Source organism: Sturnira hondurensis, unplaced genomic scaffold (genome assembly GCF_014824575.4).
Source record: "Sturnira hondurensis isolate 20B ecotype Veracruz unplaced genomic scaffold, ASM1482457v3 Scaffold0018310, whole genome shotgun sequence".
In the NCBI taxonomy this organism is placed as follows: domain Eukaryota; kingdom Metazoa; phylum Chordata; class Mammalia; order Chiroptera; family Phyllostomidae; genus Sturnira; species Sturnira hondurensis.
In genome coordinates, this window is record NW_028090941.1 from 350736 (window position 1) to 364776 (window position 14041).

Sequence of the window (14041 nt, forward strand, 5' to 3'; positions counted from 1 at the left end):
TTATAAGCAAATTAGTTGGGCTAATAGAACTCTACACAGAAGTATGCATTTCCTTCCTTAGTTCCTCCTACACCACAAGGATGTGCTTCCTTGTGTTCATCAGAAGAAACAAGGAGAAACGAGGCTATGAGATTCCTGGGCAGAGCATGGGTTTCACTGTTACCTGCCTTGTCTGCTTTCAGGGGTACACACTGTTTGATGTTTACAATGATGGTCATGGTGATAGAGGAGTTAGGGTTTCCTAAGTTACTGAATAATCCACAGTGGGGAGCATACTGACTAAAACTGACTAGGAGAAGGCCTAATCCTTGAAAAGTTGACAGCAGAGTTTCATAGTGTCCCGAAAGGCCTCTTTGAATTTGTCATTTCGGAGGGTGAAGATGAAAGGGTTCAGGAAAGGGGTTACCACAAAAATCAGCAGGGAGACTATCTTATTGTACTCGGCTGCCTGCGTTTGCTTGGGTTTCACATAGAGGAACAGGCAGCTGCCGTAGCCGAGCACCACAAAGGTGAAGTGGGAGGCACACGTGGAGAAGGCTTTCCTGCGGCCGGAGGCTGAAGGGATCTTGAGGATGGTGGAGATGATGTAAGTGTAGGAGACAACTGTTGGCGCCAGAGAACCAATAATAATGAAAACAGCCATTAAAAAAAGAACAAACTCCGTGACAACAGTGTTGTCACAGGACAGTTTGAGCAGTTGCCCTCGGTCACAATAAAAATGGTCTAGCACGTTCGATTTGCAGTAGGTAAGCTGAAACGTGGCGTAGACTGGCCAGATTTCACAAAGGAACCCAAACACCCACGACACACTTACCACCCAGTTGCAGGTGTGGCTGTTCATGATGATGTTGTACCGCAAAGGGTTACAGACAGCCACGTAACGGTCCACGGCCATGACTCCCAGTAGCGCAAACTCCGTGGTCCCCAAAGAAAGGTACAGGAAGAGCTGGACGACACATCCTGCCAGAGATACTGTCTGCCTCCCGGGGAGCAGCAAGCCCCAGAGCATGACGGGGACGATGACAGATGTGATCAGCATCTCCAAGGCAGAGAGGTGGCTGAGGAAGAAATACATGGGGGACTGCAGACGTTTATCCACACAGACAACCGTGATGATGACCGTGTTTCCCATTAACGTCACCGAGTAGAAGAAGAGGAAGGCAGCAAAGAGCATGTGATGCAGTCCTTGGGAGCCAGGGAAGCCAAGGAGACAAAATTCAGTGGCACTAGAGTAATTGCTCATCGTGTATCCCCTTGCTTCTGCCCCTTGGGAAACACGAATATCAAAAGAGAGATGACACTGCTCCACATGCTCCTGCTCTCCAGAGAGAGAAGGGAGACAGATTAGGATGAGAAACTATTTTCTCCTAGTGATCAGGTGAGTAGCCCTTGCCACTATACTCTGCACAATGGCAAACCTAAATATTGCCTCTTCTAATCTAGCTCAAAGCTAGCTGTCTGGAATGGGGGGAGCCAGCTTCTTCTCTATTGGGGTGAAGGAAACCTTCCCTTGTCTTTTCCCTCCTGGAGGTGCCTTCTCAAGGGATAGAGTCTACGTCACTTTAAACTGTTTCGTTTTGTAGCTGAATCCATCAGCCCCTGGGAGTTTGTCCTATTTCCTCTTAGGTCAACTGTCCCCAGCATTCCAGATGATGTTCACAGCATGAAACTTCAAACCCCACCCCCTCACCTGTGCTGGTACCACATGGATCCACCTGGGCATCAGCAGGAAAGTGACAGGGAGTCCAAGAGAACATCTCCGCCTCCCCCCAGATCTCATAACCTCCATATCACAGAGCAGCAAGATCTCCAAATGGCAGCTCTGGAGTTTGGGATAATTTCCCAGAGCTGATTCATTCTTCTCTAAATCCATTTCCCCCCACAAAGTCTTGGGAGAAAGGAAAGATGGCATCTGGCACTGACGAAAATAGATGCCAGGCCGGCAGCTTCTTAGGACTCCCAGATCTCTACGCGTCACTCCATCCACCCTCTTACTGAAGTGCCTCCCGCCAGAGAACACTTTCCAATTCCCCTCCCCAAAGCAGGAAGGACATGTTCAACCTTGCACTCTAGTTTCTTTATAGCACTTGTTCCCTGATATCAACTTATTGTATATAGCTGATTGTTTATTTCATTCCTTCATTTCATATGAAACAAATGCAGCAACAAACAGAACAAACAAAACTCCCCACCCCCCAACCAGTGTGGCTCAGTTGGTTGGAGTGTCTCCCTGTGTGCACTGAAAAGTTATGAGCTCCATTACCAGTCATGCCTGGGTTGCAGGTTCAATCCCCAGTTGGGCAGCTACCCTGAGAGTCAACCAGTTGATGTTTCTCTCTCATATCAGTGTCTCTCTTCTTCTCCCTCACTCTCTCCCCCCTTCCTCTCTGTCTAAAAAGCAATGAAAAAATGTCCTCGGGTGAGGATAAAAAAAAAAATCCCTGCTCTGTGGAGCTTATACTCATGTAGGGGGGTAAAGTCTAGATGATATCCAAAACAAGTAAAAATTATATAAAGATGTGTTTATTAATCATGTCATAGGAAAAATAAAGCAAGGAAAAAAGAGGGACAGAAAATTTATTTTTATTTATTCATTGTTCATCTCTGACATTAGACCATAACTCCATGAGGTGAGGACATGTCATATATATGTGTATCTATCTATCTATATATATATATATATATATATACACACACACACACACACACACATATATACATACATATATATATAATATTCATGAGCAAAATAAGAAGTGCTAAGATTTTTTCTTAGATAATGAATACATGGACATATGATATATGACTCAATAGGTCTTGGTCCTGACCAGGGCTAATCAGCCCATATGCCTTTGACCTGTTTCTCCTTGGTCTCCCTTCCTGATGCAACCTCCCCACTATCACTGTGGCTCTTTTGCTGGTGGGCAAACATGCCTTAAGGGCAGAACTGACTGAAGACCTCAGTGGCCTGCTTTTCCACAATCTCTGCATAACCAGCATGAGATGCAGAAAGATGAGACAGAAGGACCCTGACCGATGTCAAAGGGCTGTGTCTGTCCCTAGCATGGGGTCAGAGAAGAACTGCACCTACTCTCGACTGCACAAGGGGAACCTGGAAATGAACCCATCTTGCTGATACTGCCCCAGCCCACTCTTTAGGCTCTAGGTGTCCTGGTGTTCGACAGCAGCCTGATCCAGAACACACCATCTTACCCTTTCCTCCATAGAGGAGAAACCTGAGAAGACACTCACCTCCGGCCTCCCCCACTACGTGTAATGCTCTTCAGGGCTTGGCCAAGGCCAACTTCTATCTGGCTACCACTGAGCTCTGCACAGGGACCAGAGCTGCTGTCTCCACTCATAATGAAAAAGGAAACTGTCCTCAGGGAGGAGCTTAGGGAAAGCCCCAAAATAACAGTGTTGTGGGGTGCTGAGAGTCTTTCTCTTTCTCTCTCTCCTGCCCTTCTACCTCTCTCCTTCCCAAGGGGACTTGTCCCTGAGATACCTATTCTTAATTAGAGCAGGTTCATGGTGTCCCTGAGCAATCAGTCTGGAAAGAGCAGAACAAACTTTTAGTTATGCCCATTTTGACCAATTAAGTTTCAGAACTTTTTCAAGTTTTTGTTTAATGCAGACACGAAATCTCACCAAGCTTCTGAGTTCCAAGGCTGCCTTTTCCAAAGACCCAAGTCTAGATTTCCAGAAGATGTCTCAAATTCTAAGCAGATCACCACCCTGCCTTTCATCCACAGCCCTCCCTGGATTCCCTTAGCTACTTGGAGCTAAAATCAGCCCCCAATTCCCAACAGGACACATCACACTGACCTCTAAAACACAAACTGATACCTTAAAAAGCCTGCATATACTAGTCTCATTCAAAGCCTTAACTTCATCAAAAATCCTCTACGAAGCCTGATTTCTCCTTCAATCATTGTGCAGAGGCCCCTATTCCTAACTCTGTGGGCCCTCCAGAAGACTGTGGGGAGGTTCTGCCTCTAAATTCAATTCCACTCTCTGGTGCTATCTCAGGGTTCCACTTCTCAGAACATATGTGCACCTGCATGTATTCAAGCAAGAGTCTTCCAGCCTTTTATATCTATAGCCCGACACTGATTACCACCAAATGGGCACTTGAAAGTGGGGAGCACATAAGGACAGCCCAATGCAGACAGTTACATTTACAATGCAAATCAAAAATCTGCCTGGTGCTGGAGGGAGACAGAAAAAGCGAGAGTTACAAAACCTTATTTGGAGTTGGGATTTCATTTCCAGTATACCTGTTAAATCTGAGAATATCAATTGGTGGAGAAGGGCATAAATTGGGAGTAATCTTCCTTCCAATTCCTCAGATTACAACCAAGTTGCCACATAACCTTGGAGAAATTTCCTAAGCCTTTTTTACTTCTTTTTTTGTTGCCTTCAATTATAGTTGTCTCCATTTCCCCATTACTCTCCTTGCCCTACCCACCCCCACTTCCCACATTCAATTCCCCCCTACCATTGTCTTTATCCATGGGTCCTTTATACATGTTCCTTGATGACTCTCCCCCTTCTTTGCCATGTTATCCTCCTCCCCCTTCCTCTCTGGTTATTGTCAGTTTGTTCTTTATTTCCATGTCTCTGGTTCTATTTTGCTCACTTGTTTCTTTTGTTGATTAGGTTCCATTTATAGGTGAGATCATAACGGTTTTTGTCTTTTACTGTGTGGCTTATTTCACTTAGCATAATACTCTCCAGTTCCATCTATGCTGTCACAGACGGTAGAAATTCCTTCTTTTTTTCTGCTGCGTAGAATTTCATTGTGTAAACGTACTATACTTTTTTTAATCTACATATTTTTTCAAGAAAATGCTGTGAAAAATCACTTTTAAATGGTTTTCTCTCTCACTTACCAGTTATATAAGATGGTCCCATACCAGTACATATTGCCCTACTTCTTTTTTGCATAATATTTCATTATATGAGTGTTCCATTTTATATTAGCCCTCTATTGATCAATTTTTGTTTTTATTTTTATTATAAAAGTGATGCTGTAAGTATACTTAGACATTTACAAGTCCATACACATTTATATCAGTTGGAATAAATCCCTAGGGTTCGAATTTCTAGGTCAAAAGATACATATATTATAGTCACTGCTTTTTATTGGCACCATTTGATCCTCCAGAGATTTTGGATTAATTTGCCAATCACTAAGACTACATGGAGAAGAGCACTCTTGATTTCCTGATTCACTACAAACCAAGGATATAATCAAAATTTTATTTTAATTTGAAATTAAAGAGAACAAAAATAAGATACTTATTAAAAGTAACCAATTAAAAAAAAACTGATGAAATGGGAAATTTTTTGCAAGATAAAAATGATCAAAACTGTCTAGAAAAAAGAGCTGAAATGTTAAAATTGTTAAATAAATTAATTCATAATTAATAGTCTTCCCACACAGAAGACTACCAGTTAAAACAGTTTTACTGGTCTGTTCTAACTGATATGAATCCTACATAAAATTTCCTGGAAAATTAAGAAGAAGGGAACACTGCCCAATTAACCTTGAAAGTCAGAATTATCTTGATACCAAAGGCATCACAAGAAAATAAACCTACCAACCTATATCCCTCATGAACACAGATGCAACAATCTTTTATAATAAAGTATTAAAAAATCAAACCCATTGATATATACATAAAGAAAACAATATGCCATAACAATTGATCATTTTATTCCAGAAATGCAAAGTCAGTTCAACACTAGGAAATTAATCAGTACAATTCACCATATTAACAGAATTAAAGAGAAAAACCACGTGATCAGTTCAATAGGGGAAGAAAAGGCATTTGACAAAAATCAAGAGCCATTGATCAAAACCTCTGATTAAACCAGGAACTAAAGTGATCTACCTCAAACTGATAAGTAGCACTGGCCAAAAATCCCAGTGCTAACATGAAGTCTGGTGATGAGAGATCCAGTTTCTCTCTAAGACAGACCACAAGGCAAGGGTATCTGTTCTTACCACTTCTAGTCAACATTATCCTGGAAATCCTAGCTGATACAACAACAACAACAACAGCAAAAGAAAATTAAGTTAAAAGCATACAATCAGAAAATAAAATAATAAAAAATATTTATTTGGAGATACATAATCCTAAATGTACAAAATCCTAAGAAGTCCACAAAAAAAGCTACTAGAACTAATCACTAATAAGTGATTGTCAGTGTCACTGGGTAAAGACTCAGCATGTAAAACCTACTGTCTAGCTATATGCCAGCCAAGAACATTGGCAACAAAAATAACATATGTACTTTACAATAACACAAACATGAAAACTAAGGAATGTAGTTAACAAACTATGTGTAAGAGCTACACAATTGAAACTATAACACATTGCTGAGAGAATCTAAAGACCTATGGAGGAGGAAATATTCTATTTTCATGAAGCAGAAGGCACAATTCTGTTAGAATATCAATTCTCTCCAAACTACAGATTCAATACAAATTCAAACAAATCCCAGGAAGCTTCTTGTTAACATTGAAAACCTGACTCTAAGACTTCTGTATGAATGTGAAAGACCTAGAAAAGCCAAAATAATTTTGGAAAAGAAGAACAAAGCTGGGGAACTCAGAACGTCTTACTTACAAACTTACCATAGTAAGCTGTATAAATGTCTAAACACTATGTCATACACCTGAAACTAATTCTATGTCAACTATAATTTAATTTTTTAATCAATAAAATAAAATTAGAAAAAAAAACAGGCTTACTCTAAGGATACAGTAATCAAGACAGTATGTTATTGACATAATATCATGGAGATCTACTGACCTATAAAACAATGAACTAGCAAATTCAAACCCAAACCCAAATATGCATCTTCAATTGATTTTTAACCACACTAAGTGCTATACACATGGATTTAGATGGATTTTGGAGGTGAATAAATCCAGCGAATGGTTGAGCTCTAACTCGACCATTCTAGATCTCTATCTGGCTTTACCACATTAGCATACCAAGGACATAGGCAAGAGAAGAGATCCTGGCCCAGAGAAAGAAAAGGCCATTGTGATGATCTAGGAGGCAGTGGGATTATTACCCCAAGTTTTGAGCCTCTATCCACTAAAAGGGGAATTAGAGGGAACAACCCTTCCTTGCCTGCCACAAAGCCTCCCTGTCTGCTCTTGCTTCCCTCTTTCTACTCTGTTCTCCAGTGGCAGCCTGGGTGATCTTTTAAAACACAGATGGCATCAGATCTCGCCTCTGACTGACACCTCCTCACTGCCCTTTGGATAAAGCCCCAAGTCCTGTAAGGCCTGCATGACTTCGAGGAATGCTTTTCCTTAATTTCACCACCTGCCATCCACAAACACTGGCATTCCTGCAGTTATGCAGGGGCATTAGCACATGCCGCTCCGTTTCTTAGAGAGCTCATTTCATTTCCACCCGCTTTGCTAGTGGATGTCAGATGCACTGTGGTCACTCTCTTACAGAGGCTTTTCCTGACGTTTGCAGGCATGTTTGGGTTCCCTGCTAGGCATTCCCCAAACACCCTTGTAGTAGATGCTGTGTGTGTTGCCGATAACCCTTCAGAGCCCAGGTCGTCATTCCCCCGGCTCACAGCTACACTCAGTAGGGGAGAAATACCCCTGACACCAAGATTATAGCCCTTCTCCTAAGGCACCCCATTCCCAGTGGCCTGTAGATACAGGAGTGCCAACGCCCAGATACTGTGCGTTCATTATTGACACAAATCAGGACAACTTGACGGGGCCATTGTAGTTCAGAGCTCCGGTGGCACTGGACCCCCTGGTACGACTCATCACAGCTCAGCCTCCACTCTGATGGGACATCCTCTCCCCCAGCCCTTCATAGGAACTCTTCCATGGGTCACTCTCAGACCTACGATAACCTCATAGCTCCTTTCCCAAAATGACTCACTGTTGGTGACTATGTGTGTGGTATATCAGTGTGAGTGTGTGTGCATAGGTGTGTATTGTACACACATTTCCATTTTGTGTGGTGACATCGGTCTTTACCAGACAAGCTGTACCAGGGAGGACACTGTGCCCAGCACATTTCCTGCTGTATTTTTAGCACAGTTGCTGAAAAACCACTGTTCTTCAAAAAATGTTCTTGTTCAATTTTCTGTTCTTTAATTTTAATAAGGTTGAACTCTGTATTTATTAAAGCAAATTTTTCTTTAGTGAACTTCTTGGTTTGTAAGAGATCTTTGTATATAAATCAAACAAACCTTTATTTTATGTTTTTATATCTTTCTATACATAAACATTTGGTTCTTATGTAGTTAAACTGAACAGTCTTGGTATCCTGGGACCTGCATTCTCCTTAGAAAAGCTCATGTTCATATTTCAAGATGATTAAAAAATAAAAGAATCTTATTTGTTACTTTTTTCATTTAACTCTATTTGAACCATATGAAATTTACTATTCTGTAAAAGCATAAGTTGTAAATCTAGGGTTATGCTTTCTTCATATATTTTATCAATGCAATAAATATCTCTAGAATAAAGGTAAAGGAGGGAGGAGGAAGAAGGGGGAATGAGATAGAAACTGACACAGAGAGAAAGAGGAAGAGGCAGAAGAGGAGGAAGGAAGAGAGAGAACAGCTTAGAGAAATGCCAGGGTGAAAAATGCCTTACGTCTCTTGGCTGGGGCAAGAAGTGTCCATATCTGGAGGTGGGAGAAAAGAAGTTAGAATCACTGGTAGTGAATTTAATAAGGGTCAGAAACTGTCATCGATGAAAAGAAAATGTCCTCTACAGCTTATTTACATGGGATGAACCTGACACCCAGACACACTGAGTGACTGGCTCAGGTCACACCATAATTTACTAAGAACTCCAACTGCTAGCTCAGCTATCTCATCAGAAAAGCAGAGAGAGGTGCTTTCAGTGGGGACTGATGCAAAGGAAAGAGGGGTGGCTGGAGGGACCTGTGGTGATCCTACCAACTCTGAGATTCTAAGACTCAAAAGTATACTTTTGAAGATCCTTCTGCCCATGAAGTTCTCATAATCAAAGACAAAACTTTTGAGTTGAATGAAGCCCATACTGGCACAGTAGGGGCTCAATGACTACAGTATCAATGAATGTGGACTGTCCTTATCAATGACTGTAATTCAGTGGCCCTCTTTGGATATGATGCATGCTTATTCCATGAACTTGAGTGAGTGGCTTGTGACAATCTCACTGTCTAGTATGGTTGGGCAGGTGCCGAGGGGAGTGAGTCCCATGGTGGGGCAGCAGGGGGAACTCCACAGCTGGAGACCCTGTAGCATCAGGTTCTCCTCCAGCCTATAACATTGGGACATGTGGCCCAAGAAGCTAGCAGGCAGGTAGAATAATGGTCCCCCAAAGCAGTCCATGCCTGGCCTCTGGGAATTTGTTGTCTTACATGACAATAAAGACTTTGCAGATGAGATGAAATTAAGGACCTGGAGATTGTGGGGAGAGTATCCTGTTTGATCCAGGTGGGCTGCATCAAAACCCAGGGCTCCATAGAAGTGGAAAACCTATCCCAGCTAAGGTCAGAGGCAGAGGAAGGTGTGATGATGGAAGAAGGGTCAGCGAGATGCAGGGTGTTGCTGGCTTTGGAGGTGGAGGAAGGGAACCACAAGCCAAAGAATGTGGGCAGCCGGTAGCCCCTGGGCAAAGCAAGGAGCCCCCGGAAAGGGGCACAGACCTGACAGCTCCATGATTCTCAGTCACTCAGGCCTGTGTTAACCTTGAACTCAGAGAGTTTGCAAGATAATAAATCTGTAGTGTTTGAGCCACCAAATATGTGGCAATTTGCTACAGAAGCAAGAGAACATTCCTGCAGTCATGAAAGCCCACAGGCCAGCTGCACGCTTGTCTCTTGGTTCTCAAGCCGTCCCGCCTCCAGCCCTGCTTTGAACAACCATCCTGTCTGACTGCCTGTGCTCCCTAGTAGCAATATGCTGCTTTCTACCACTCAGAATGACCTAAAATCTCCTTTGTTTCCATGGCTCTGTCCTGAAAGCTCAGCTCCAGATTCAGGCCCTACAGAAAGATTGCCTGGCCAACCTCGTCTTGACCTTGTGGGTCTTAAACTAGTGACCCTTGTGCACTGTCTTCCCAGAAGGCTTTCGCTTTGTCATTATTTTTCTCCGAGGGTGTGGGTGGGACTAAGTGGGTGGGGCTAAGTGGGTGGCATCCACAAAGACTGAGCTCTGAGAGAAAGAACTGTGACTCAGAGTCTATGGTGAGCCCAGTGCTCTACCACCTTGCCTTCACCTTCGTCTCCAGGGTGTGCATCTTCTCAAAGGGGTCAGAGACAAGCCCTTGAATCTGGCCAGTTCCCAACATGTGTCTATCAGGGGCCCTAGCTCTGATAGGAAGATGTCTCCTCATAAGCTGACTACTTCAGTCCTCCAACTTCTACACATGATACTGGACAATTCAAACAAGCAGGTGCTATGGACCAGCTGCTCGAAAGCCCAATCTCCTGCTTCGCAGATCTCAAAACCCTGCATCTGGGAGGGAGACAAACATCAAGTGGAAACCCTGGATCTAATCCTGGCCATGTACCCCAGCTGTCATGACCTTCGCCCAGCTGGCAAATTCTTTTGTGCTCTTCTCATTTTTCCCTGGCAGTTCTAGAAGGAAGAAAAGGGCCAGGAGGAAGGAAAGGGCCAGGAGGCAGGCACTGCCATGGGACCAATCCTAGGCCATGACCTGGTTAGGTGTATCCAGGTCTCTATCCCCTCTTTTTTTTTTCACTCAGAACATTTTCTCAAATGTTATTTCCTCAGAACAGACTTCTCACTAATTTGAGGGGTAACACCCGTGCCTCCTAACCCCCTGAGGACCCCTTGCTTTCTCAATGGTCCCACTTGGCTGAAGTCTAAGTTCCCATCCAGCACAGGCTCAGCTCTAAACCTCATCCAGAAACCAAGGGCCTGGGGACATAGGGGACAGGGAGAACCAAGGACGCTATCCTTGGGAGAGAAGGGACAGAAACAGCCCACGTTCCCCTCTGGTCTCCAAAAGGACTTTAAGCCCATGTTCCAGCCCCCAGACTTGGTGACACAGGGCGTGCCTTTATTCAAGGTGTCAACATAAGTGTTGGAGACACTGAGGCTTGTGGAGCCACCCCTCAGAAGTGCCACCCTGTCCCAGCTGCTCAGAAGCCCCTGTCCACCCCTGGCAGCTGCAACGCTCTCACCAACAGCCACGGGCCACATACCTCATGTCGCTCATGTCGCAGGGTGAATCCACTAAGCAGGAATCTCTAAACAGGAGTTTCTTAATGTGAGTGGCTCCAGAAGAAGATCTGCTTAGCGGCTAAGGTAAGTGGCTTAGGGTCGACATGGGACAGGGCAGCCTCCTGTGCAGCACAGACGTAAGGGCTGGACTTGAATTTAATCAGGGCTGGGCACAGACTTTCGACTTGTTGTGAAGGTTTGTCAGTGGGGTAGGTACAACACGACAGAGGCACAGATGTCATTGCTGGAGGTCATGAGCAGCCTCAGAGGCGGCCCTTATGGGCCACAGAGAAGACCACAGTATATCTACACGCAGTATTGATTTTCTTTGCCAATTGGAAGTTCTAAAAGTATCGTTTTAGTGACCTAAAAATTCCAAGGAATGGCATAAACCTGTGGAAATATTCACACACACACTTCACATGCATGTTGGCCTTAAAGAGGGTAGAGAGGTGATGGTCCGGAAAATGTGAGTTCGCTGGCAGCTGTAACAGGAGGACAATGGTAACAGCTGTTTGCTGAGCATGTAGAATGTGCTGTCACCATACTGAGTGGTTCACTCATTTAATCTTTGCAGCGGCCCTAGAAGATAGTGCTATTATTAGCTCCATTGGACAGCTGAGTAAATGAGGCTCAGACAGGGAAGTAATAGAAAGGAACAGACTTTGATTCCACACTAAGCAAGTGTCAGACCAGAATCCAAGCACAGGTCTGAGGTCGTGCCCCCAACCATCACTCGAAAAAGAGGGGAGTCGGGGAGGTTCAGGGGAGACTCTGAAGGAGCAAAGCAGCACCACTGGGTGACCGCCAATGACTTTCTGGTTGCTGGCCAAGCAGCTGCCTGGTCCTGAGGCCTGTCTGTGACCCCCGTGTCCCTTCTGCTCTCTACCTTTGCATATAATACCAAAAGACCTCCCTAAAAAAGCTGATTGATCAACTCAAAATTCTGCCTTTCCATCAATTACATGGTCACAGTTGGAGCAATGTGGATGAGTGAGGGTCCTCAGCAGAAAGACAACCAGAAAGACCTGAAGGGATCCTTCCAAAGGGTTCTTGGTGCACAGCCTCTGGGCCATGACACAGACCCCCACCCACACCAACATTCAGGGGCTTCTGGGTGCCTCACACTCTCTCTCTTTCCTTCTGTGTTCCCTCCTCTCCGCATTCTTTTCTTCTGGTTTTCCCCCTCACACATTTGGTCTTCCTTCTGTTTCTCTCATTTCCTTCTTGCCTTCTCCCTACATGTCCAAGTCTGTTGCTATGTTGTCTTCTTTAAACTGCTTCTCTCTGCTTTCCTCTCCCCTTATCAATGGCATTTACTTGAATCCCTGACTCTCTTTCCCATGATTCTCCCATTCTCTTCTTGTCATCTTTGCCTTCCTCTCTCTGCCCTTCTGTTCATTTTCCGGACCACCTAGTTGCTTTTTCTACCTGTTCTCTTCCTCAGTCTCCATCTTTGTTTCTGAGTCAACGATTCTCTGTATGGACATATGTATGTATGTATGCATGTATATATATGTGTCTATCTAGCCATCGTCTATATCTGTATCTCTCTCCGCTGCTCCATCTTATTTCCTTTCCATGCAGGACCCCAACCCTCGGATCATGGCAAATTGGACCCACCCTTCTGAATTTGTCTTCCTGGGCTTCTCATCTTTTGGTGAGCTGCAGGTTCTGCTGTATGGGCCCTTCCTCGTGCTTTACCTTCTTGCCTTCCTGGGAAACACCATCATCATCATCACAGTCATAGCTGATGCCCACCTCTGGACTCCCATGTATTTCTTCCCGGGCAATTTTTCCCTGCTGGAGATCTTGGTGACCATGACCACCATGCCCAGGATGCTCTCAGACCTGCTGGCCCCCAAGAAAGTCATTTCCTTCCGTGGCTGCCTTGTCCAGTTCTACTTCTACTTCTCCCTGGGATCCACCTCCTTCCTCATCCTGGCAGACATGGCCCTTGACCACTTTGTGGCCCTCTGCCACCCACTGCGCTATGGCATTTTGATGAGCTGGGCTGTGTGTGTCCGGCTGGCAGGGGCTGCCTGGGCAGCTCCTTTCCTAGCCATGGTGCCCACCGTCCTCTTCCAGGCCCACCTCAATTATTGCCATGGCAATATCATTAACCACTTCTTCTGTGACAACATGCCTCTGCCACAGCTATCCTGCTCAGACACCAGCCTGCTGGAATTCTGGGACTTCATGATGGCCCTGGCCTTTGTCCTCAGCTCCTTCCTGGTGACCCTCATCTCCTATGGCTATATCGTGACCACTGTGCCGCGGATCCCTTCGGCCAATGGCCGCCAGAAAGCTTTCTCCTCGTGCGGGTCTCACCTCACCCTGGTCTTCATTGGTTACAGCAGCACCATATTCCTGTACATCAGGCCTGGCAAGGCACATTCTGTGGAAGCCAACAAGACGGTAGCCTTGGTGACATCTGTCATCACTCCCTTCTTCAGCCCCTTTATCTTTACCCTCCGAAATGAGACATTCCAGGCAGTGCTGCGGGGACAGATGCAGAGGCTCAAAGGCCTCCACAAGGCACAGCAGTGAGTCAGAGGGGCCTGGCCAGGCTCAATCAGGGCCTCTGGGAGGAGGCAGAGGAGCAGCTGGGTGGGAAGGCCACTGTCAAGTTTCTTTAGATTTCTTTCCTCTGTGCCTCTGAGTGATTGCCACAGAGAGTCCTCAGTGCCATTCTGTCCCAACCAAAGCTCTCCTAGACCACAGGGGGAGCTATGGTCTAGGAGACCAACTCACCCTGGCAGCTGCAGGGGCTCTGAGAGCAACCCTGAGTCTTGGGGGCCAG

At 45.0% G+C, this 14041-nt stretch overlaps 2 protein-coding genes across 2 annotated transcripts; one reads left to right on the forward strand and one right to left on the reverse strand.

The window, feature by feature from the left end:
- Positions 1–301: 301 nt before the first annotated feature.
- OR9A2 (olfactory receptor family 9 subfamily A member 2) lies at positions 302–1243 on the reverse strand. The gene has a single exon (XM_037068970.1). The coding sequence runs from the start codon at positions 1241–1243 to the stop codon at positions 302–304; it is 942 nt and encodes a 313-aa protein (XP_036924865.1).
- Positions 1244–12728: 11485 nt separating this feature from the next.
- Positions 12729–13788, forward strand: OR6V1 (olfactory receptor family 6 subfamily V member 1). Its single transcript, XM_037068961.1, is given in 2 exon segments — positions 12729–12833; positions 12835–13788. Coding segments are annotated over 2 exon segments (1059 nt in total).
- The last annotated feature ends 253 nt before the right edge of the window (positions 13789–14041 follow it).

Bases quoted from the DNA above. Each gene is read 5' to 3' on its own strand.
- OR9A2 (XM_037068970.1), bottom strand. From the start codon at position 1,243: ATGAGCAATTACTCTAGTGCCACTGAATTTTGTCTCCTTGGCTTCCCT.